The sequence below is a fragment of the Apteryx mantelli genome, chromosome 1 (genome assembly GCF_036417845.1).
Source record: "Apteryx mantelli isolate bAptMan1 chromosome 1, bAptMan1.hap1, whole genome shotgun sequence".
Taxonomy (NCBI): domain Eukaryota; kingdom Metazoa; phylum Chordata; class Aves; order Apterygiformes; family Apterygidae; genus Apteryx; species Apteryx mantelli.
This window is the reverse complement of record NC_089978.1, coordinates 177,970,029-177,996,290: the sequence shown is the minus strand read 5'-3', so window position 1 is coordinate 177,996,290 and position 26,262 is coordinate 177,970,029. Positions and strand designations below refer to the sequence as shown.

The 26,262-nt window shown below is 39.3% G+C and overlaps 2 protein-coding genes across 2 annotated transcripts in view; both read left to right on the top strand.

Moving 5' to 3' along the window:
• Positions 1 to 11,268: 11,268 nt before the first annotated feature.
• Positions 11,269 to 14,851, top strand: RPS16 (ribosomal protein S16). Its single transcript, XM_067312986.1, has 6 exons — positions 11,269 to 11,346; positions 11,439 to 11,494; positions 12,230 to 12,331; positions 13,241 to 13,337; positions 14,468 to 14,515; positions 14,654 to 14,851. The coding sequence occupies exons 2-6, from the start codon at positions 11,447 to 11,449 to the stop codon at positions 14,797 to 14,799; spliced, it is 441 nt and encodes a 146-aa protein (XP_067169087.1). The 5' UTR covers positions 11,269 to 11,346; positions 11,439 to 11,446; the 3' UTR covers positions 14,800 to 14,851.
• A 6,383-nt stretch (positions 14,852 to 21,234) lies between these two features.
• Positions 21,235 to 26,262, top strand: part of OTOGL (otogelin like) — a 96,867-nt gene continuing 91,839 nt past the window's right edge. Inside the window, exons 1-4 of the mRNA XM_067289926.1 lie at positions 21,235 to 21,337; positions 22,298 to 22,337; positions 23,461 to 23,509; positions 25,646 to 25,706. Of these exons, the coding sequence (XP_067146027.1) occupies positions 21,259 to 21,337; positions 22,298 to 22,337; positions 23,461 to 23,509; positions 25,646 to 25,706 (229 nt within the window). The 5' untranslated portion in view covers positions 21,235 to 21,258. The remainder of the gene's footprint in view (positions 21,338 to 22,297; positions 22,338 to 23,460; positions 23,510 to 25,645; positions 25,707 to 26,262) is intronic.

The following is a 26,262-nucleotide window of genomic DNA, read 5'->3' as shown; positions in this document are numbered from 1 at the left end:
AGGCTGTTTCAATGGTTTCACTTCATCCTATTAGATTGTGCTTTCCACAAACATGGCATAATGATTTAGTTGGAAGTTACCTCTAATTTTATTAGAATTTAAAATGACTTTAAAAGGAATCTAAAATAGTTCATTTTTAAGCTAAAGAGTGGGAAGTGCTGAATAGGACTGCTAAAGAACATGGAGACATTCAATTTAGATAAACTGATTTAAAATCTAGCTCAAATTAGAAGGGACTGGAGGTATAATCATTACTAGATAGTTATGCAAGAGCCATATGTGAAATCATGAGTTGGTCCTTATCGTCTAGTTCAAACGACATGAGCTGGTACTGCAAAGATGCAAGACCTCTGCCTACTCTTTCCCCTTGAAAGCTAATGCAGGAATAGCACAAAGAAAATGAATTTCTGGATTACTTACTCAGAACTGCAAAGTATCTTGATATTTGGGAAAGAACAAGTAAATATATTGTTCAGAGCAGAGCTACATTGTTTAGACTTGAGCTACCCCTCCAACAGTTGTCACCTCACTGCTTAGGGAGAGATGCCATCAAAATTTGAAATGTCAGCGAAGCAGATATTTTAACAGCTTAAACAAGGGAACCAGAGACTCTCGATATAAGGTGGGTTGGCAAGTCTAAACAGAGAGGTTTGGACTGACACTGCTTTATAGAAAACAAGATTTCCGTTGCTAGAGTTTCCAAATGGGCACATTTTGCAAGCCATCAATAAAGGCGCTGAATTAAAATTAAATCTGGAAGGCTGACGGGGCTGTGCAGCTTCTGAAAACGGCCTCGATGGTGCTGAAGGCAAGGGTTCTGCATGTGTTCAGTCATCGCTGCTGCTCTGTTTGCTTGAGTCTCTGTATTCAGAGGACTAGATAGCTGCATAAAGGAAATTCAGGCATGCACAGACTGAGAGCACACAGAGGCAAGATGGTCTTTTCTTCCTTTTTCCACAAAAAGTGTTTCAACCCTTTTGCTGTCGAAAGGCAAATATCCTGTCCATTTCACAGGAGACACAACTAACTGTACAAAATGGTGAATCAATATATTGAATTTTAGTATGTTACTGAAACATGCTTAAAAAAACTGTATGCATGATGTTTTAAAAATAAATACCACGTGGAAAATCTCAAGAGTTCTATTACTTTTTAATTAAGAAGGGATAACTGGCAAATACATTAAAAATAAATTCCAACACTTTTGAAATCTGATGCTGTCTGTGGCTATAAAATATTGATATCAGCTCTGTGTTCTGATATCAACCCTATGACATCACAAAAATACATAACTGTCATTAAACTCTGATTTTTAGGACAATGGAAAATTGTGAAGAGTTATGTTGATGGCTTATCTATTTCTGTGCTTCAAGAGGATTTTTAATAAAGCCTGAAAGGCAAAATATCATTGGCCATAGAATGGAATTATATGGGGCTTTTTTGTTAGAATACTTTACCTCTTAAAATAAATGACTGAAAACTGCACAATAAACAAACCTGAATAGCTTTTAATTCCAGTCTCCAAAAAAAAAAGGAAAAAAAGAAAAAACATTTATATAAGAACAGTAATTCAGAGTATCACATATAAAAGTATCTTTAAATCAAATGGAATACATTCTTTCAGTCCTTAATACTCTACTGTTATTTGTTCCAAGTCACAGCCCTGATGTATCTGTGAGATACCTGACCTATTTGCTTTCAGGCCCTACCAAATCATGGATTTGCTAGAACTGAGAGGGCTACTCCACTTGATACAGACGGCATGCTGGATATAAAGTAAATGTTCCAAGATCTTCAGTGATAATGAACATAAGTCCTATTTTCAAGTTACAGATACTTTAAAAAGTCTAATCTAATTAACTTTCAATTAGACTAAGAATCTATGCCATTCTGCAAATGGAACTCGGGTTTCTAATTTACTTAAGGACATGATTTTTGTATTTCATTGGGAGTTAGACACCTAAATATCAGATAAGTCTTAAGCACTTTTGAAAATATAACCATAATTCTTTTCCTGGGGTTCATTTCTCAGGTAACTACTGACTTCTGTGCAGTATACAATCGCCATAGTTTGTATTTCAATACTTATATTTCTCTTCCAACTCCACCACTTGACTAGACCTCGCAACCTTGCCTTGACAATATCCTCTACTAAGTAAGACTCCATGCAACACTCATCAGTGGGAGGACTATTGCTAATTGTTCTGAATAATATTTTTGTTTGATTCTATATGGTTGATATACCATACTTTTATGCCTTGTGAAGAAAAAGTGCCAAACTTAGGGATTCCCATGGAGCCTACAGCAGCACCTGACCTCTGGAAGTGAAACAATGTCTAAGAAACCTATTACTGCATGAAGGGTTATGTACAAAGCATGTATATCTCATACTGCAAGAGGGGCCTGTGCTAATTCAATCCCTAAATTCAGTAACTAGAGGAAAATCCCATTTAATTTGTTTTACAGTTTGAAATGCATACGGGTCTCCTTGTTTATAGGGGAACTGCTATTTCTGTGTTGCTGTGCTCAGTGATTTTTTTTTTCCGTTTCAATTTTTCCCTGTATTGAGATATTATACTTTTTCCTTGTTTTTGATTGCTTTAAAATGATACAAGTCATTTTGATTTTTAAAAATGCATATTTCCCTTTTCTTGTGATTCACAGATACAATGCAATGCATCATTTCTATGATATCTAGTTTCCAGGCAATATCATGGACTTTCTAAGGTTTTTAATAGCTTGAGACTTTTGCTATCAGTGAAAATAGAGATGTTTTTATCTGCTCTGTATTTTTTTTGAATCTCCATAGCTCTACTGAGAAGTCTTAACTCTTAAAGAGTACTTTTATAAAACCAAACACTGAGCAAGAATACAATAAAACAGAATTTCAGCAAAACTGAAATTCTGATGGAATCTACATGTAAATAAGAGGCCACGCTGGATCTGTGTTGAAGAAGGGTTTACAATTTAGGTATGATTCTTCATAGGGAATGGATGAAAAGAGTTCAGGCATCATTTAAACTATGTTATGAATGTCACCAAAACAATTCCTCTTGCATCTTAACCTGCTAATCACAATATATATGTCACCATATCCAACACCTACATTAGATTCTGGAAGTACTGTTTTCTAAAAATGCTAAGAAGCTATAGATAGAATCATCAAAATAAAAATAAATAAAAATCTGGGGTCTAAAGCTCATATGAAAATAGGACACTCAGAAGAGTTGTGCTGAATTAAGACATTATAGATCATTGTGATGTGCTGCTGGAGGTTACTGCGTGAGCAGTAGAGCTAGTAAGGTCTTTAACCTAAGCTGTGAACTTTGTACTGAAATACTCAGGCATTCACACATGGTCTGTTCTGCTTGCCAGTCCGTCAGAGAACTGACCTCCACCAGATAGGCAATAGTTTTGTAAAGCGGCTGCAGTACAGCTGAGTAAGTATAAATGAAAATCTACAAAACAGGACATGTCAAGGGACCCTGAGATTTCTACAAGCTTTGAGGAAGCAGCTTTATGCATCTACTTCATGGTAAAGAAAAAATGTACTTTCTGGGTTTACAGCAGAACTAAAGCTGAGGTAGCACTCCTTTAGCTTTAGAGGATGAGAAGGTCAGTTTTGCTAATGTCAAAGTTGTCTTTCTATCTGTTTCATAGAAAAGGAGAAAGAGAGATAATTCCCAGTTGCAACCCGTAAAATTCTTTCAGTAAGAGGCTATTGTTTTCCTCTTACTTTCTTCTATCATTGGTCAGCTTCTGTGCTATGTCTTATCTTCCTCAGACTCTAAACTCTTCTGAACAAGGATTGTGACTTCCTATGCAATTTTATAACATGTAACAAAAACTGGTCATAATCCTCACTAAAACCTTTGGATGCTACTGCAGTAAAAATGAAAAGAAGCAACACCGTGTACAAGAGCAGCCAAGGAGCATCCCGATGATGTAATTACAGTTATATTTCTATTGCAAGGACAATGAACTAGTTGATAAGCCTTAAATTTGTATGAATGTTCCAGTCCATCATCATCTACCATGTACATAATTCTTTTACTTTGTGTGTGAAACCTTCTCCAGAAGAACAAAATACCTCACTAAATGTGAACTTTATCTGCATAAATAAAACCATCTGGTTTGCTGTCTAGCCATCTGGTTTGTCTAAAGTTTATGGTCTCCTGAGCGTTATTCACAGGCCCACATATATATTTTAATACGTGTGTTGTAATACTGCATGTGTTTGTGTTTCTGTGAACTGTTTGTAATTCTACCAGTGGATAGATATTACAGGCTGGATTCCCTTGGGACCAGCTAAGGAGAGAACTACAGAAGAGCCATTAGGAGATACCAAATTCTAAGACTTCTCTGCTCTTCATGACTGTCCCTGAACAAAGTGTTTTAGTAGGGTGGACAGACTACTTTAAACTACATGAGCTATTAACATACAATATATTGGGGACTGACTGACCTCTGTCTCAGTTCAAGGGCTACAGTTGGTAACAAGTAACAACCACTGGGACAACGCTACACCAGACAGGGACTTTACTGCATTTGACAACTCCAAAATTCCTGGCATTATGTAGTGTCCAGATAACCTATCACTATTTAGCCCTGTGTGAAAAAAATGTGTTAGTATTTTTCCTTAGTATTAAAAGCTGAACAGTCACTACATTTCTGCTAACTCACTCTCTTTGCTTCATAAACACAAGATTTTCCATCAGGAGCCCTTACAATGCCTTGCCAGAAGGGTTTGTTCTCCTTTAGAGTTCAACTGCTCCAGTTTCTGGAGAAAATATCTCAGTTCCCTGGTAGGTCACTAAGCATACAACAGTTCATAAGCTTTGATACTTCTGCCTTATCTGCCCTCTTACCACAGGCAATGGAAAATGTTTCGCTTGAAACAACAAACAGATTCAAAATCAGAAATAGAAATGACCTAAGTAGAGATTAATATAACTTAACAGAACCTACCTCTTTCTGTTTTAAATAGTGATTGATGTTTCAGCACATGAAGTGTGTGCATAATTAATAGTCTATTTACGCAGTCAGTAGTAGAAATCACAGCTTGTCATGTTAGAAGATAGCAGGTTTTTTGTATGCATTACATCAAAAGGGAGATTTAAAGGGAAATGCAGATCTACAGATCATAGAGGGCTAAACAGTATTTGCAATCTGGACATAGCTAAATCAGCTGGGGCAAGAAATGTATCCAAAATAGGTCTCCATTTCTATTCACTCCTCCCCAAATTTCTTTCACATTGAAAAGTGGAAAGGATCCAAACAGACCTGTGGAAGCTAAGACCCAGGACAGTTCCTCTCCCTGCAGAAGAGCTGAGAGAGGGCAGCTGGATCCCACTGGACCCTGCTGTGTTTAGTTTCTAAAAAAGGGAACTAAAATGAGAAGCAGCCTCCAGGGGCAGCAGACTACAGCAGGAAGCTTTGTGATGCAACTCTGCTCTAAAAAAAATAAATTGTTTCATGTATGCAATTCTGTTTACTTGTTAGCTTATTTGTGTAGCCTGGAGGTACTGGGTTGCTTCCCAGTCAGCTTCTTATAACTTTAATTCCTGTTGATATTTAAAAGTGTGAGAGTGTGTATGAGCTCACGCACACATACTTCAGAACAGTTTCTGTTGGTATATAGTAAAAGCCTTTAAAGTAATTCTGATTTACTGTCAACTAAATTTCACTAAAGCCTTGTTCACTGTAACAGAGGTCATATATAGATAAAGCCATATTCCAAGTCTAAAGCCTTGATTTTAGATTTTTGCCTTTAATGTAGGGAGAGATTCTAAAATGAGCAGCTAATAAACACTTTCCAGCTAAACCATGTTAATTGAATATATGCATTTCCAGCCTGTTGTAAACAGGGTGCCTGTTGTAAATTTGGGTCACAACATTTTATCAGATTCTAGTAACAAATTAGGTAACACTGCTAAAACAACAAGCAGTAATTCATGTTGCCTTAATGATTGTCTATATGTTTAGATCAAAGGTGGGGGTTTGTACTTCTTTTGTCTATTGGCTGAAAGAGCTATCCTATTCAGTCAAAACTAAAGTAAAAAAAATTAACTGTGATTTTTACCAAGTAGTAAGGCTAAGAATGGGTCCTGAGTGATCTACTTTATTACAAATTACTTGCATACAATAAGTTGGAGTACTTGTGAATACGTTTATCAATTTCTACATTACCAGTTGGCATGTGTCTTCAGTTTCAATGTGACATAAACCTTTACAGTCTGTGAATGGGAGTTGGTATTCACAGCAAGCAGGATAATCCATATCCTTATGTTCCAGCACTTAGGTTATATAGCTTTCTTAGAGAAGGATAATAAATGAAAAATTTTGCTTTAGACTTTAAATATTTCCTTAGAAAAGATTATTTATTAATCTGAAAATCTTGTGTGATCCTTATTTGTTTTCAGAACAAAATTTTCAAGAGCTGGGAAGATTTGTTTTCTGGCATGCATCAAACATTTTTCCATTGGTCACAGCATTCTTGCACTAATTGAGTTTAGAAAACTCTTCAGCTGCTGCCTGGATGAATACAATCTGTGAACAGGAAGCATCAGAAATAATGGGATCCATTAGCTAATTACACTTTATCATCAAAGATGCATCAATAGCAAAATATAACACGAGAACTATGTTCTGCTATCCCAGCTCTTACAGACCTTAAGAGTTGCCATAAAAAAGCATATTAGTAACTTCTTTCCTGAAATATTTCATACTGCTCAGTGAAGGAGCCCACTGATTTTCAAAATGTATAAATCTGAACAAAACAGGAACCTTCTGAGGCCTGTAGTGATGATTTTGCTGTCTGAAGTAAAAACTTCGGGGAATTTGTTTTGCTTATTTCAATACTTCTCATGCATGAAATATCAACAAATATTTCACTGGTTAAAATTATCCATTCTGCTAAAAAATCCTACAATATACAATTCAATAGCAAACTGTGACCTACTGAGAGCTGGCATTGAACTTTTTATGGGATCATGGACTAGGCTGAAGAAGTATTTCTTGGTATTTTCTCTAAATGTCCTTTTACTTTTAGAACAATCTTTTTTATGTTATATAACAACATATATAGGAATAACTGACCATAGTTTGGCATAGTTCTCACCTTTCTATTAATATTTTAGATATTACATGAGAAAGATAGAGATAAAAGAAATTTCTTTCACTAATTTTCCATGGGGAGTATTTCCTCTCTTTTAAATAGGAGGAAATTTAAAATCATATTACAGCTGGCCTTACTAACATATTGACCTTGACTCTTTGTTGTCTTAAACTCTCAGTAGTTACATATTTCTGTGTAAGTGGAAGCTAAAGTGCTGTTCTCCTGGAATGTTTACCTTTTGAACTTCATGTGAATCTAATTTATAAAAGATGACAAAGTCCAAGTGGAGAACCAACATCACGATTTCACCGAAAAGTCGAGCCACTTACTATTTTAAATGCCAAACTCTGTAACTTGGATATGAATACAGGGTCTGCTAATCCCAGAAAAAAAGAGAAAATCTTCAATAGGTTTGATTCCTGAGTGTCTCTGCATGTGGACACCAAATAAAATCTCCATTAGCATTCAAGTAATTCAAGAGCATGAATTTAAAATGCACTAGTTATGCTACTTTGTCCCAATAGTATTGGTGGGCAATTGATTGATACCAAAGTATTTGTACTGCAGTTTTCCCTAGACTCAACGCTGGCAAATTTCCAAATGCCATCCAAACAGATGTAAGGCTCAGCCTAGCTCACTAAGACTCTGCTTGGTCGACCTCTGCCATTCCCTTCCTTTCCTCCTCCCCTTGGAGCCACATTACCTACACAGGATTTGGGCTTCAGTAGTGTAGAGAGACCACTGGAGACAAGTTATATTCCCCTGCATTGCTATATTCTGCTGGCAGCTCTTTTCAGCAAACCGTCAGAGCAGAAATGAACACACCTGGTTCGTGGGAGGAGAGCAGGTCTCAGCAACATACACTATAGCCTGCAATGAGGTCAAAGCAGCCCAAGCAGAGGAGGTCAGCAAGTGAGAGACTGAGACTCTCAATTCCTGAAAACCTCACTAAACTGCTATTTAAAAGATTTAGTAGTAGAAAAATACTTGTGGGTATAAAGATACTAAACATATCATCTGTTAGGACAATTCAGAATCACTGTGAAATCAGGGACTTCAAGGAGTTAAGCCAAATCCAAATATTTTTTCTCCTGTTAGGAAATAATAAAAATGCCTTGACAAGATGGGTTCAAACCATTTCTCTAGAAATGCTTCTTCTGGTAAGAGTACCTTACCAGCAAACACACCTTAATTTCTATGGGCCTGACTATTCACCATTTTGCATACTATGTACCTATCTCTTCACATTTGTGCAAAGTAAGGTAAAAAAGGCTGCCAAACAAGTGTCTTACATTACACAGGTACAATTATTTCAGAAAAGGAAGTGAAGACAAGAGCCTGTAGCTGTGTTTGGAGATTCTTGCTCTGTTACTCTTTTTGAAATTAGAAATACATTATCAAGTACTCTGTGCTCAATAGAATTAAGCAGATTGTTGGTGTTTGTGTTTCTCTGAAGAGTACAGTATCTCTTCCTACTTGAAGCTTTTTTTCCATCTTCTGGCCGTTGTCAGCAGGAGCATTCTTTTCTTTTTGGTTCTCCTTGTATACAGGGATATTTAGGATCTAATTCTCTCTCCTGTCCTATAGTCTAATTCCTGCAGTATGAGCTTTCTAAGTTAAATGCCTTTTAGTTCCTATTCCTATTTTTAAAAGCTAGAAAGCCAAAGAAACAAACAGCACAAAGTCTTTAACCTTATTTTCAAGGCTATGCTATCAATATATGGTTACTTTCCTATTTTGCTACCAGAGAACAGAAAGATAGGTATGTGTACCTATAGCTAGGCACACGACTGATTTTGTAAACTGGTTCTCCTAGGATGAATGTTTTTAATTCTAGGTAGATGTGTGCAGCAGACTAATATCTGAATGAGGATGAATTCTGCAGGTCCTAAGAATGCATGCACACAAAAGGTAAGCTTTATATAAGCAAGCATTGGAAAAGACCCTATTTAGTGATGTACTTAGTATTTAAACATGGATCTTCACTGGCAGATCTCAAATAACACCCGCAAAAGGAACTGACTGAGATTTGCTTTCTTTTCTTTTAAAAGCATCCTGAACACATAACAAAACTCAGTTACTAATGGATCATCTTTGGGTTTATTCTGAGTCTCCACTGAACCCTTTTGTCTAACTGGGTTATTTAGGAGGTATTTTTTCTCTTTTCATCTAATATAGGTTCTGCGATGCCTACTATTTCAGCTCCTGCAACTACTTTCATTATGTGAGTACAAGATCTTTCTTATATCTAGTCTCCTATTTTCACCAAAAATGTAGACTTTGAAGCCTCCATTCTTCCATGAAACCCAGCTGAAATTGGCCAACAAGTTAGCCACCATTCCCTCTTCCCCGCAAGTGATGGGGAAGGAGTGGATGATAGACATGCATGACTGCATAAACACTGTTCCTTAGGAAACTAGCCTTAAAAAAAAAAAAAATCTCATGTTAAAGCTTTGTACAATTGGGGGTTTGAGATGTGCTAAATCTTGCACGCTCTGCACAGTACTGTTCAGTTGAATAGAACTAATCACTCAAATTGCATAAAGCTAAGTGCTTGTCTAAATCCTCACATGACTGATGACTAACGTTCAGTATTCAAAATTCCCTTCAAAGACAGAGGAACTGATTGTTTCATTTGAGCATTCAACTCTCTCATTAATCAAAGTAATTTAAATCTCTATTGTTTAAAATATCTAAGAAGCATGACCTTGTTTAATCTATAGCTTCTGTTTTTGTCCTTTTGGAGAATTTTGCTTACTAAATACTAAACCTTAGAAGTAAAATATTATAGTTTGGATGAGACTTAAGTTCCATGTTCTGTGATGAATACTGACTAAGGAAGACAGATAAAAGCTCAGTTCGATGGTGCTCCATGCAAATGGATCCTTGAACCTAAGCAGAACTCCTTAACCTGATCTTAAGTATAATGAGTACTGACCATTTAAGTGGATATAAAGAATTGCCTGAATATTCCTCAATGTAGGATGTTACTATAAAATACAAAAAGTTTAAATGCTTTATCTTCTCCAGCAATTTATTAAGCTTTTGAAAGGTAGGTATTTGTATTGCTGCATCTCAGGGAGGTCCAGTCAGTGACTAGAAATCCCACTGTTAGCTTTTTGGGCATGAAATAACTTTGTTCTGTTTATACCACATGAAGCCCAGCTGAGTTCTGCTTGTGTTTGGGATACCTAATTATGGTACTGTATGGTATCAGTGCTAAAAGTTTCAGAAGTGACTCAAGAAAATGCTTCTCCTCAAGCTGTGCCTCCTCCCTATCCCCCTCAAGAAGTCTTTCAAGCAGCTGTAAGAGATGCCAGAACTTAGGCAGCGACCTTCCCCCCTTCTCCCCCGCGAAAACATCAACTGTTTCAGCATGGGCTCTGCTTCCCTCAGCGGGGCTTGCGCTGGCCGCCTGAGGAAGGCGCCCGTGCACGCAGCCTCCTCCGGGAGGCGCCCGCACTCCCCTCCCCGGCAGCGGTAGGTCTGTTCCCTCCCGCTAAACTGAGCGAAATCCTGTAAGCGGAGATTCAAAAGCAGCAGCGTTAAATAAGCATGAAACCTTCAGGTGACAGAAGCTACTTTTTGGAAGTGGCACAACGCCTATCCGACGCCTACGTAAACGGGACTCTGTCCCTTGAAACCAAAAGGAGAAACGGAGGTTGAAACGGAGGTAATCAATAGTGTGTGCAGAAAAGGAAACTAACACACACGGCAAACCCGGGACGGCAGAGGGGGGGTCTCAGTGCAGGTGCCCTACGAAAGGTCTGGTCGATCCCGCTGACTCCTACCGAGCTGCTCCGGCCGGCAGAGGCTCATATAGGGGCGGGAGGCCGCACCGCGACCCACCTCTCCTCTGGCGGCGAGGTGACAGGCGCAGCCCCGCCAAACAGAGCCGGAGAGGCGGCGCCGCTGCCTCTCCTCCACGCCTAGCCAGCCAGCCAGCCTCTCTCCCCTCCGGGGGGCTCGGCGGGGCTGCCAGCAGCGGCGAGGAACAGGCGCGCTTCCGAGGGGCAGCGGTTAACTGACGGCGCGCGTCACCCCCGAGCTCGCTCCGCCCCCCTCTCAGCCCTGCCCCGCCCCGGGCTGCCGCCAAGCGCGGCCGGGCGGCGGGCGGGCGCTCTGTCGCACTGCCGGAAGAGAGGGTTGCGCTTTGCGGCCGCGCTGCCCCTGAGAAGCGGCTGGGAAGCCCCGTTCGTCCTTTTCGCGGAGGCGCCGCCGTGGGGAGGGTGAGTGTCCGGGGCTGCGGCCCCGCTGCCCGGCCCGGCCCGGCCCGCGCCTGGCGCCCCGCTAACGCCGCCCCCCTCCCTCTATCTTCCAGGAGAAGCCATGCCGGCCAAGGGCCCTCTGCAGAGCGTTCAGGTCTTCGGGCGGAAGGTGAGGTCCGGGCGCCGCGGCCTCCTCCGCCGCCCTCGCCCCGGGCCCGCCACGGCCTGAGGCGCGCGGGGCCCCTCGGCCCCAGCCCGCGGCATCGGGGCTGCCCCTCCGCCGGGCCGAGGTGCTGTGCGGCGGAGCTGGTGACGGTGAGGCCTGCTGGCCGGCCCACGTGGAGTGCGGGGGCGCGCCGGGGCCGGCTGCCCTGGGGTCCCTGCCAAAGGGGGAGGGTTCTCCCCGCAAGGAGAGGGGCCGGATCCGTTGCGTCGGAGCTCTTTCCTCTCGGTCGGGGAGCCCAAGGGAGCGGCCGGGCCGTAGGGGCCCGGTTTCTCGTCGCTGGAGCCCGAGAGCCATGTTGACGAGGTGGTGGCGTTGGCAAAATAAGATTAGCGCTGCTGAGATCCAGTGGCCCGAAAAGCCATAGGTAATAGGCTCTTGTGAAGAGGAGAGCTGCAAAAGCACTGTGTCGCAGGACAGCGAAGGTATTCCTCCCACGTTTAACTTGGTTAACTATTCCCCATTTAACATCAAACTTGATATAATTTTATGGAGGCAGTGCTTTAGTGTTCTGAGTGAATAGTTGGGAATGCAAGAAATGGCACTGCTTTGTTTAGTGCAAGATGTTAATCTTTGGCGTTAAACTAAGATTTTTGGATTGTTAAAACTTCACAGAAACCCTCTTTACCCTGCTAGTGCAAAAAAATGTAATGTTGTTCTACTACGCATTTGGATTTTTAGAAAACAGCAACTGCTGTTGCCCACTGCAAGAGAGGAAATGGCCTCATTAAAGTGAACGGAAGACCTCTGGAAATGATTGAGCCCAGAACTCTGCAATATAAAGTAAGCATCTCCCCTTCTTGGATATTAAGATACCTTTATACAATTAATTGCTTAGGGAAGGAAAAGAGTTGCAAGCCTTACTAATTGTATTAAATATTTGGTTGTGTGTTGCCTGATTAGCTGAAATGTAGACATTTCATTAAAGAAAAGAAGAAAAACTCCCCCTTCAGTAAGTCAATCATAAAAGGATAAAAAGTGTTTTCTTGGTTAAATGGATTAAAGCGTAGTTTATTCACACTGTATAAGGTGATTTCAGGGCTCTTCTCAGCAACTAGTGCTTTTTTTGTAATTGGTATGGTAAAATGCATATGTGTGTATATATAAGTAGAGCTTGAGATAGTTGAGCATAATATTATATGAAGTACTATAGAACAAAAAAGATTGCATAAATTGAATTATTGTGCTTTGATTGGTATCAGAAGTATTTTTCAGCACTTCAAATTAGTTTGTTTTTAATTGAAATTAATGACTTAAAACTACTTGAAAGTTTCTTTAGGGCTTGGTGAATAGCCATTTGACCATTGAGGAGAGAATCTAAGATTGACTAGACGGATATGAAATATAATAAGTAGTGGAGAAGGAAAAACCATGAATTTCTTATAGCATTCTACTTAAATTGTGGAATTCATTTTCATTGCTCATAATTCTTGTATACATATGCCTTGCTATTAGGATTTTTGAAACTTTAGAAAAGCCCCAAACTTTCTAAAATAGTGCTTGGGTGCATACTGGTGGATGTCAAAGAACTCTGCAAGAGAGGTACTTAATTTGAGCGTTTATTTGTAAAATCAGGAGTGCATTTTTAAGAACGTTTAGTAACTTTGTATTACAAAACCTATTACAAGCTCGAATTTTTGTTGTCGCTGATCACACATTAATTTTCTTAAAAAAAATTTTTTTTTCCCCTAGCTGCTTGAACCTGTCCTTCTCCTGGGCAAGGAACGCTTTGCTGGTGTTGACATCAGAGTCCGTGTAAAGGGTGGTGGCCATGTAGCACAAATCTATGGTAGGATATGTGTGGAACCTTCCGTATGAGCTAGAAAAGCTCAAGCCGCATGTTGAGAGACTTGACTTCAGATTAGTAACTTCTGTATCTCAGTGTTCTTTTTTTCACCTAACTACCCAAATGTTGTTCAAATGGACTTGATGGTTATAGCTTACCTGTAGAACTGCAATATCTAGATTAAGTTGGATGAACTAACTTCATGACAAGTCTGAGAAAATTTGGCATCTCACAGCGTGGTGGGGCTGTCAAAGTGCAGCTGAACACAAAGATTTTGGAAGGGGAAAGGAGAAATTACCATTAGAAATTGTATCTTTAGTCATAACCTTCCAGGTTGTTCAGAAGCATCTTTCATCTGACTGACAAAGCTAAGCAGTTGTTTTGCATGCAGGCTGTTGAGAATGTGCTTGTACTAGGTTGCTTTTTACAAGTGGTAGATTTGTTCTGCTATTCTAGTTTGGGTTTAGGTTAATGTGATGGAGTTGACGCTACAGAAGGAGCAGGGACATGCTTCAGTCTCCAACTTGATAATATTAATTTTTCAAAAAATTCTGTTTTTCATAAAAACCTGATCTTGAATTCTGACAGAGGACAACATAATCTTTACAGTCACTCCCATACTCCTGATTTGAGTTCTGATTACTGTTAGTATGCTGTGGCTTGTTTTATTGAAGTATGCTAGAGGAGCTGTTCATGCCATTGTATTGTCCCTTCTCTCTATGTAGTCTTTGAACATACTGAAAAGTATACACTTGCTGAAAAATATAGACATTTCAGACAACTATGTTTCTAAGGATTTTGAAAACTGATCACTTCGTAGAGGATGAGCCTACATTAGTACTCCAAAAAGAAGGTGATTTAGACTGCCCTTGTACAATTTCTTGGCTAGCTGACAGTTGTCAGATCAGCAAATGAACTGAGGGTGGCCTGTTGGCATAAATGCCTTTTGATTCGCCAAAATAAAGGTCACAGGGACTGTGGGGAAGGGGAGATTATTGAAAGAAAGGACAATTTGGCAGAAAATGAGACAAAGCAAGTTGTTCAAACAGTATTCTGAAATTGGCACTTTCAATGTTTGTTTTAAGTTTTAAATGTATTTGGTATCCTTACTGATGCATCATCTCTTTTAACAGCTATCCGTCAAGCTATTTCCAAAGCATTGGTGGCTTACTATCAAAAATGTAAGTTCGTTGTTTTGATTGTGCTATATTAGCCTTAAATGGAAATGTATAGATTCTGATTGTTTTAATGCAAAAAATGCTAGTATAGATTAATTCCTTCTGAAACTTCTTAAATGGAAGACTTTTTTGTTCTTCCAGATGTTGATGAAGCTTCCAAGAAAGAGATCAAGGATATTCTAATCCAGTATGATAGGACTCTGCTGGTTGCAGATCCACGCCGTTGTGAGTCCAAGAAATTTGGAGGACCTGGTGCCCGTGCACGCTACCAGAAGTCTTATCGTTAAAGTTGTTCTACAGTCTTGTGACAGTCAATAAATACAAAGAATTTGATAAATATTTCATGTTTCTAAATCGTTTTTTGTGTGTGTGTAAATGCATTTTCCATGTGTGTTAAGTTCACATTGGCTCACAAACACATAGGTATTAAAGTAAAATCAGAGGGCTGTTGGCAGTTCTCTTCTAGGCCTTCATAGTAAATCCTGATAAATAGTTCAGGGACTCGGCAATAAAAGAAAAGCTTCCTACTATTGATGAATATGCATTTATCAGAAAATAAAAAATAAAAAGCTTGTATCCTATTTTTTGGGTATGTGCAAGAGCATAGCAATTGTTAAAGCAGACTTAAACCTTGACCTTTCCTGAAAATATAAACAAATGTGGACCTTCTTGAGCTCCTGGATGGTCACTCTTCTGGTGTTAAGAACAAAGATCAGTGTCCCATGTTTTCTTTCCGTATGAAAATGGGAACTATGTTAACAATGTGGGTCTGAGTCCTGCCTTCCATGTCTTGTCTTAATGTGAGATGCCTTAGTATCATGTCTCAGTGTAATGCTGTGGTAAGTATCTCTAGTGAGCTTGCATATACTTTGTTGTCAGCAGCTGCTATTCTTGCGAGGGAGTTCTGTTTCTATAGTATATTACTTAAATACCACTTTGAGTGTGCAATTGCAAACATGTCACTGGAATATTAAATGACAATCCGAGTTTTGTCTGTTTGCATGCACTGTTTTTGTTTGTGCTTACTTAGTAGCCAGTGGCAAGTAGTTTACCCCCGAAGGGTAAGCTTCCTCAGTGTAGTGCTAAAGCATGTATTAAGGCAGCTATTCTAAAGTTTGTATTTCAAGTTTACTTTGTCAAAACTGGATAACCAGAATAGTTATATGTGTATATATAGAGAGATTTATTGAAATCTTACCATACCAGCTATTTCTAGGTGATACAGAGGCAGAGTTTTCTGGATTAGTACATATAAATGTAGGAAACATCTAAAATAACAAAGCCAGCATATTCTATGCTATGGAAGTACTATTTTGTAATTGTAGAACATAGAAAAGACTTCATGTTTTACAGATAATGTTGGGCTGAAATATATTTATCCTTTGGCTACATGTTCACTCAATACAAGCACAGAGGCAGATGGACTTGGCAAACAAGTATATAAATGACTTTTTTTTTTTTTAATAAAAACCTTTGGTTTTGGAAGCCACACTTGTTGCTTATGTCATGAGATAGGGGAGGCAATTGAAGGCCTTAAGGCAGTGTGAACAATCCAAAGTTGAAAATATGGCTGTGATTTGGAAAGATCTAGCTAGGGAGCATATATCCTACATGAAATGTTGGAGAAATTCTATTTTTTTTCAGCCAGTGAAGCTTTGAAAATTTTCATTCAGGAAGTGATCTTCCCTGGGAGAAAGAGCAAAAGTTAAGTAGAAGCTGTAAGTGTGGTGTGCCAACAAAAGGCTGTTGGAAAGGTTAATTCTGTCCCTTGGAAGAGTTGGGTGTAATTGAATGAGGCTTTGGATGTGAGCTGACCCAACAGACATGTAAATGGCCCTAGATTGTTTTTTCCCACATTTGAAAATTGTTTTGGACAGGAACTGGAAGTTACATTGGAGACTTAATCAACCAAGAGCCTAGCTTCTACTAGATTGCTCTGTGAGCCAGCTATTTTTCTATCATAATACGTTGGTATGACAGTAGTGAACTACGTAGAAGCACCTTGATACTTGAGAGTTTTTTCTTATAATGTGGGATTTCTTTTCTCACTTGTTTAATGGTAGGTCATTTCAGTGTACCCAGTCAACAAAAAGTTAAACTGACTTCCTTTATGAATTGAGTTGGGGAATTGGAAATAATAAATAGTACTTTTTTTTTCCTTTTGCTCTGATTCAGGAAAATAAGTATGGCTTTTTATTAACGTTAACACTTGTTATGATGTCTTTTTGCTTTTTCTGTAGAAAGCAGTTGTTTAAAGCATCTGCTTTGAAGTGTATTTATCCAAGAATCAAATGTGTAACTTTGAATGAATCTGTTCTGAAGATGAATTTTGTATCCATCTCCCACTTCAGCTTTCAGGGTCTACCACAAAATAGTGCATTACATGACCTAAATAGAAGTCAAAGTCTTATTCAAACCTCTTGCACTTTCACTGCTATTACATATACAGGGACTATTACATACTCTATTGCCAATTTACACAGTAAGATTTTTTTGTCCAATGCCAAGTGAACAATACTTATTCTATTCCAGAACTTGTTTTTTTGGGTTTTCTGTCTCTTTCGTAGTTTGCTTTCCTCAGTCCCTCCCTCAAATCTGACCTATTTCTCGTCCAGTGGCGGCAATACAGAAATCTATAGCTCCTCAGAGTTTCTACTTTGTAATAGAGTTGCTGACAAAGTATTCTAGCTCTTGGGCCTGCTGAAGACTGCTAATGTTTCTTATTTCTGACTTGTAGTTTGGCTTTCTAAGGAAAAGATGCTATGCAATTACTACAGCTTTTGAGGCTGGGCTAACTCCAAATTTGATTATTGAATTCCTATGAGTTTTGTGGAAACTGGCATTTTGGTAGATGTTAATTAGCTTCAGCTGAGGAAAAATAAGCCTCTATTTGTTTGGCTCTTGTGGTTACTGAAAAACAGTGGCTCACTGATTGCCTAGGAAATGTGTACTAGCCTGCCAGTTGGCACATACATAGAATATACTGTGACTGATCCAAAACTGATTCTTGCTTAACTGTTAGACCAGTCAAATGCAGGAAGAAGAGGATCTGGAGTTCCTGTGAATGTGAAAGTCATGGAGGCACCATGGGGAGATAGAATACCCCAGGCAGTAATGTAAGGGGTGGTTTTCACAGTCCCGGGGAAAACAGATTTATCGGTTCTGCTGCCCACAGAACAGCTTGTAACAATTGGAGATTTTTGTTTTGTTGCTCTTTTATGGAAAGGCTGAAAATAAAACTTGCATTGTTACTAATATATCCAGAGATAATATCTCTGTTTTTTCTTCAAACAAAAAGCTCTTAACATAATAAAATGCTTTCTGAACTTAACTCTGATCCTATGAAAGTGCCCTATTAATCCTGTAGAGTGATGACATTCCCACAGACTTGTTTTCTAAATGAGAAATGTTAGTTGAAGTGGGCTGGTGTGTGCCTGGGTGGTGAAGGGCTGATTTTTTTTTTTTTTTTCCTAAATGGCTATTTGATGATTAACCACTAGAGGGCTTAACTTCATTGGGGAAGTAAAACTAATGCGAAGTAAAAGCAGTAGGAAGATGTGATAAGACAAAACTCGGTCATAACGTTTCCTTTTCTGGTGTCGTGATTCTGTGGGGCTGGCAGTCGGTTCTTCTGAGCATCTGCTCTGGCTGATGTGGCCATATCCAGCCACCCTCCCACAGAGAAGTGCCAACAATTAGATCTTCAAGCCCATAATGAAATTTTTTCAGCAGCTGTGGAGATAGTTCTTGGAACAGAAGTACTGCTCCTAATCTGGTGTGGTCTAGCTCTTTCATTAGTTTCACTGATGTTAATCCTTAGGAAGATCAGCCATATGCATCAAAATGTGACCCTAACTGAGCTTTCATTGAAAATACCAGTTCAATGAAGATTTGGATATAAACTCTAAAAAGTATCATTTTGTTGTTGTTGTTGAGGACAGTGTATCCAGATCCCAAACAAGAACTTGAACCCATGTCACTGAAGGCTGTTCTGTTCTCACCCATTATTATCAGTCCTGGTAAAGTGTGTAACCTGTATATAAAATTAAGCCCTATCAAGTTACTATGTTGGGAACTCTAGGGCAAATTAATTTTGACTGTAATGTGGAAATGTATAAGCATTGAGAAGTTTTTATTTTTAAAGAAAAATGTATAACTTAAATGTGACACTTGTAGTTTTTAAATGTAAGCTAGTGTGTGTTCTCTATTCATTTTCTTACCAATGTGATTATTTTCTATAACACATTTTTTCTGTTTGAATTTTTTCAGAAGTCTCAATCTGTGAGCATTCTACTACTTGTGTAGCTAATGTATGTCATTGCCTAGATATAATTTGATTCAAAAAAAATTTTTTTTTGCTTTCTTGATATAGTCCTATGAGTTACAGTTCAGTGTACTTGACTGAATAATTCTTATTTTCCTTACTAGCTAGCATTCTTAATGCCCTTGGAACCATGCTATTTCCTACCCTGCATTGAGCAGTGATATCCAGACCTAATGAAACCTATTGCCCTAACTCTTACAAAGCCCCTTTACAGCTTGGTCTACTTCTTAAGTATCAGAAGTTAAACTGTGAAATACTATCATGCACCAAATGTTCCCTCAACTTAGTTACAGAATAATTATGAAAAAGGCTGTTTAAAATAATTCCTGTTGAACCAAAAGAGTCAACATATATTAATGGAAATATTTATCTGTGAATTTGTGTATGGAGCATGATGTGAAATACGGGCTTGAGGAGTGGAAGAATCCCAGATCAGATTTCTTAACTTTTTTGAGTTTGAGATGGTGAAGCAGTTTTAGCTTGAAAATAGAGTAACTAAGAAACTGGTGATGCATTTTGGAAGCTCTAATGCTGGATTAGGCATCTACAAGACATTGTCATCTAACAAGAAATTTACAAGAGCATGGTAAAGTTAATTAGTCTCTGCCACCTCCTACAGGATAGATGCCTACATTGATGTTTGCACTGTGTGAGCATGACTACATTAGTGTATTAATTTGAATCAAGAGTTCACTTCTGCTTTGGTTTGCAGCGTGGAGTGGTTCTGGACCACATGGAGCAGATGAAACTAAACTGGTGGATGCAATCCAACTGCTGCTGAGCATTCAGTCTATGGGACTAGCCTGGAGCTAGTTAGAAGCAAAAACAAAACAAAAGTCCTCCTGAAATGTGTATTATGTGGATGTCAGCTTTTCAGATACAAATATTTCACTCATGAAAATAGAGATCCACTTTATATCCACCTGGACAGTATAAGATATCCACCTGGTGGTATAAGCCATGTCTACATCAGCATCTCTAACAACTGGCAGAGTAGCAAGCCATGAAAATCCGTGTTCTGTCTTTGCCCATTGATGCAAATGTAACTCAGGTTATCCCCTCTGATCAACTACAACATATTACTGATGTTTGTAGGAAGATAACTGTTTGTTCAATCCTCTGCTCCAAATTCAGAGCTACCAAGGCAGATGACAGAGCAAAGACTGTAGTGAAGAAAGGCTTCAGGCTAGGAAATATGTTTGCTTTAGGATTTATGGAATAATGAAACACAACATGAACAGATAACACATTTCAGTGGCTCTTTGGTAAGTATTCATTTGGAGAAGTTGCCTGTTTGCCTTCTCTTCTAGGCCAGCTGGGAGAGGAGAAAAGAAAGGGTTAAAAGAATTCATGGGAGATCTTTGCACCCAAGAGGTCCTCAGGTTCTGAATTTGCTTTGATCCAAAACAAAATTTGGTAGGATTCTGTGAGCATGCTACAAAATACATCCTAGGAAGAGTGGAGGTTTAGTCAAGAGAGAGGCTTTATAAATAAAACTGGTGGTAGTAGTAGTTCTAATAAGCAATACATGTCTTTAAAACTACACTTTTATAATGATTCTATTAATTTTTAGGGTGAAGTGAGTAAGATTTTTCCATTTTAACTATGGTCATGTTTAATTTTGATGAAAATATATTTTTATATTTTGATGGAAAAGTAGGAATAAAACCTGTTAGCTTGGCTGACTTTTCTCCTTTCTGCTAATGAGATTTTCAAAACACACTTTATTAAAAATGAAATGCTTCTGGGAAGCTTTCTTTTTTGATATAAGGAGACTATACACAAATAAAAGTATCTATAAATATTCCTCAAAATCTAGGTGTGTTATTAAATGGAAGTTTACGTCTCTCCTTTTAGAACAGATGAGGGACATAAAAACAAATTGTTTTTAGAGATTACCATATTACTGCTTGATACGGTAACACCACAGCAGGTTCTTGCTAAAAGTTTTCACTATAATAAAATGTACAAAGGGCAGCACTCTTGACGTAAGTCTCAAAGCACACAAAGGTGAAATGACGACTGAAGGGAACTCTCAAACCATCATGACATGGCAAAACTTCGTTCTATGTCATTGTCTGCTATGTTATAAAGGGCTGATTCAATTCAATAGAGAAGTAATACTCGCGGGTCTGGTGAAAGTGTAACTAATACAGACTGCTGAGGAGTTACCATGCATTACTAATGAGAGACATGCAGCCAGAAAGTTATATGCAACCTTTGCAAAGCTCCTGAAGCTGTATGTGGCTACCAACCTTGATGTTTTTTCTTTTCCTTCTTGCATTGTATAGTTTTAAATAATGAATCTAACTATCTAATTTTTAAAGGATTTAAACACACTATAGAAATACATAATTCTAAGATGCCATCGTAACCAAAGTCATTAACTTGGATAAATTCTCTGTTTATAAGTTATACTGAAATGAACATTGTGGGAAAGCTCAATTTAATGATACCTTGGAGCATATTCTTGATTCATTCTCTGCTGTTCTTTTTGCAAGGTAAGAACTTTATTCAATTTTTATGCTAGTACTAGTTTTTTTAAAAGATTTTTCTAAATATTTTAATAATGCATCTTTTTCTGTCATTATAAGACAAATTTTTTTGCCCCTTACTGGAGTTGACAGAATAACACCAGTTGAAAAACTATATATCACCATTTTCTCTGATTGCTGTTGAAAGCAAAGTATATCTTTTATTAAAAAAGTGCATTTTTAAACTTGAATTTTATTACAAAATTATTATTGAAGAACTAAATGATCTGGGCTTTCTTGTTGTTATTGTCAGGTGAGTAATCAGATAATGATTTTGAAGAGGGTATGATTTCTGATGAAGCACAGACTGCACCTGCAATTTGTTTGAACACTTTTAGAACTCTAGAATAAATGATCACTGTTCTGGTTATAGAAACTCTCCCATTTTTTATCAAATAGATATGCAAATGGATATTGTAAGCAGTTTCTTTGGAGCAGTTATAAAGATTTCTAAGGCAATATGAGAAAGAAGGCAATTTCTAAGAAATGTGCGGGATCTGGAGTGTTTTCAATGGATTGCAATTGAATTTTATAAGTAACATTCAGAAAATTATTATAGGTATCTGCACTAGAAATTTGATCCTGGATGGCTCTGAGCACCTCTTGTATTTTATCAGTTTTGGTTTGATCCTCTGAACAACTATGAGCTCTTAGCTCTTTTTGATGGTAGCATGGAGCAGAGTCAAGACTGTAAATCTGCAGGTGAAGAACAGTTGAGAGAAGCTCTCAGGAAGGAAAGCATGTTGTGCTAAATCCCTTGGGAAGATAAAAAGTTTGCGTAAAGATTCTCTGGAAAATGTAGGATCATTAGCTATTTTTTTAAAGAATAAAATTCAGTAGTGTTGCTTTAAACTTAAGAAATCGTTGTTTGCCAAATGCAGAGTGGGGCTGTAGAAAAAATTTAACTCAATGATTTTTAATCTACAGGATCTTATTGCAAGTTCTCCCTTTTGAAAAGAACTTCAAGGTAAGTTTTAATTCCTTGTCAAGTTCTACAAACAGAACCAGAACGAATAGGGCTTATCGGGTACAGTACAAGTTAGGAAGTAAAATGTAGTCTTGAATTTGGCATGTAATTTTTAGTAGCTTGGATGTAAAAATGTGCTTTTAGAATGTTTACAACTCTTTTCAAAGAATTTACATAAAGGCCATGGATCCTCTTTTTGAAAAATGGAGGTACTTACGAAAAACGATGCCTCTCTGGTTTCAGGAACGTTTAGAGGAATAATGGAATTAAATTAGGCTGAGGTCATTATTTCATGTCTGGAAAAATACATTAAATGAGTATCCTTCTACAATTTTAATTGCATGATAAAATCCTAGCTGCTATTTGAAGCACAAAAAAGTAAGTGCTATACAGCCTTAAAATAAACACTTGCAATACAAGTTTTTATGTAGAAGATGAAATCCAAACAAAACCCAAACTAGGGAATGTTCCTGATCCCATTAAATTAAATAGGAACTATGCCATCAGTTTCAGCAGAAGTGTCCAGTTGAACATAGCTTTGGATGTCTAATGACCTTTAATACATCTAATGAACGTACATGCATATTAAATGATGATAACATCTTGGACTGTTGATAAATTAAGTATGTTTTGTAGTTTGATGCCATTGTTTCTTTAAAAAAAAAAGTTAATCATGAATTTAAGTAAGTTACAGCTGGAGAGTCATCTTTTGTTTTTAAAGGTACCATCACAGTACATTCAAATAACACTTGGGAGAACTCACTGTTACACACCCACAGTTGAGTATGTATGAAGCAACTTTACAGTTTTGTATCCTGTCATATAAGGCTATTTTGCTCATGTTCTCTCCCCTGTAAGCCCTATGTACCTCCCTGAACAAGCCCTATGTACCTCCCTGAACAAGCAACCCATGTCTGAGAGCAGAGATTGGAGCGCTGTTGAATTCTGTAAAATGAGACCATGAAAAGCAAAGAAAAAAATTACCTTTTTAAATGTTAACCCAAGAAAGACCTCTTTGATAAAGTGATGGAAATCAGAGAGAAACACCTCTCTCTGGGGAACTGCTTATTCAGGTTGCTCCAGCGACCTTTGATTATACAAGATCCTTTTTGTTTTCTTCCAGAAATGAGTTTAATGCAGCTCGACAGAAAAGAGATCTCTTAGCAGCAGAGGTAGGTTATACCTCCGAAAGAGTGAGAGGAGGAGGAAACCCTCCCCTCCTTTCTGCTCTGAGGCTTTGCTCTTGTTACAATGGAGTCTTTGTAAGGGGAACAGCAGCGTTAACAAGAGGACAGCGAGGAGGAGCGGCTATTCCATACCTGCTTGCCTCAGACTTAAACCCACAGCCTTCATTCATTCATTCATTCATTCATTCTCAGCAAAATGCTTCATGAATTACCCTCCCTGACAAACTGGTGGATGTACACCATGGGAAATAAAAGCGCAACTCTTCAGTCCTTTGTGGAGGCAAATAGCCCCAGAAAGTTGTTAGTGTTTGATGAAAAGCGCAATAATGAAACCACAGATGAGGGTCCTGCAAATGGTGGTGTTGCCGTGGTGGTGGCCACTGCACAGCCCGGGTTCCCACAGCACTGGCCTGCGGCTTGGGGACTCTCCCACCCCACCACCGGCTTAGGGCTGCAGGCTGCACCCTCTGCTGGTGATGGTAGACTGAAACTGAATAGTAAACGGGGGAATCTCCTTCCCCTGTTGGTCAATATTTCGGGCTGCAAAGCCTGAGCAAGGTTCATTGCCCCATTCTGCAGGTGTGGGGAGTGAAGCCGGGAGCGTTCTCTCTGCAAGGCCCCTTGCTGGGGTTATGCAGGGAGTCTGCGGCAGAACCGGGAACCATTTTATCTGAGTCCCTTTGCTGCATGATGAATGTGTCTCTCCTGAGCAGGTCACAGTATTGAACATAATATTAAGGTCAATCAAGCCAGTTTTCCTTACTAGGAAAATGCATTATTCTCGGGTAAATGGGCTTTGGGGACCGACTGTGTTCCAGGAGAGGATTCAATAGGAAATTAGTGTCATAGCAGAGATGTTGTGCCTTAAAAATAATGCACAAGCAAAAAACTGCTTTGCTGAGGAGGCCTGGCTCGGAGTAACTGAGTACAGGTAACAGAAATCGGTGTTTTTGTCTAGTGATGATAAGGGACTGCTCTGGATAAAGATGGGCCATTGGGACTAGGAATAATTTTTGGCTTTGAAGTGGGGACCCTTCCAACTTGTGATCTGGTTAAGTCAACTCCAGATTGATTTTTGCCATGAAAAAGGCAAATTCTGCTACTTGGATGCATCAGATAAAGTATTTCCAGTCAAAAAAGGGAAGTATTTATGTCATTGCATAAAGCGCTGGTGACACTTAATCTGAAATGTTTATTTTACGGTTCTGTTCATTTTGAGATCCATTAGTTCAAACTCCAAATATTCTCCAAACATGGAGAATGACTAGCAGGGGGAGTGAAGAAAAAAGTATCTCACAAGCGAAGGCTCAAAGAGTTTGTTTTGCTAGTCATGCAACTGGAGGCTGGCATGTACGTGTGTGGGGAGCATGGAAGGGTAACTGTTTTCTTGTAAATATGTCAGAGAGGGACCAAATAAAAACACAGGATAAGAGCTGTTTAAGCAAAAGGACAGTGCTATGTAAAACAAAAGGATATAAAATGGCCATGAATAAATGTAGAGGGGAAATATCTAGCTACCCAGCACTTCACCCTGGTAAAATTCCCAATCAGACTAGTGGGGACAAAAACCCCAAAGTGCTTTTCCGAGGGAATTTGATCCGTTCCTGGAAGGGACGGTAAGATGTGACAGACTGCAATAGCAGAGGGCTGGACAGGATCCAGGAGTCCCCGAGAGTCTCCCGTGCTCCCCCAGGCCTACGCGAGGCAGGAAGCAGATCTGGCAGATGGAAGCTCATCCCAAACAAAAGAGGAGACAAATGGTGTTTTTGAAGCATTTCGGGGAGGACACAAAATCCATCAAAGCTGAAGTGGCCGCAGTCTGTTGAGGGACGCAGCACATGAGTTGGGGGACAAGAGGAGGGGAAAAGGAAGGCGAGCGCATCCCCAGACTGTCCAGCTGAGTGGGCAAGCAAAATGAAACGAGCAGGTTATGTTCTCGGTCCCCTCACTCTTCATCCTAAATGTAAAAGCAAAACCTCCCACCATCCCCCTGGTGCCGGTTGCTGCCCCCCATTCAAATAACTCAATCCCTGTCCCAAAGCCGCCGCGAAGCCTCGGGCTGGTGCCGGCGTGATTGCAAAGCGCTGACGTCCAGGTTTTGCCTTTCTGTTTCTCTGGCAGATCCGCACTGCCTCTCCTCGGTCTCGCCTCCGTGAGGCCTTTACCCGGAGTCCTCCGCCAGGTCAGTACCACGGCCCCGGCCCCGGGGAGGGGGGCGTTCCCAAAAACACCGCGCGTTATGGGAGCCCCCATAACCCTCATCTCCCCTACAAAACCCTGCGCCGTCTCCTGTCGTCATCGCAGTCTCTACCGCTGACCTGTTAAATCACGGAAAACAGTTAAAATGGACTTTTTGAACAACGACTTAGAGCTGAATCTGCACAGCTAAGTCGATCTTTCTTTTTTTTTTTTTTTTTTAATGTTTATTTCCACTGCAATTTTTCTCTTGCGTTACTTTTTTGGGGCTTGGCAGAGGATATAAGTAGGGGCGCGAGCAGCTGGTGGTGCCTGGGCAGGGAGCACATGCCTGCTTCTAGAAAATTCTAGGCCCTGCCAGACACTTCAGGTGGGTTAAAGCAGTTACTTTGCAGAAGCTACCGAAAGGATCACTGCGTATGAGTGAACTTTAGTATCCTCCCTGGAAAATATATATCCTCATCTAGGTGCTTGCTGTTGTTCCCCCCACCAGGTGAATGAATATATATATATATAATTTTATAGCTCACAAATTCTATCAA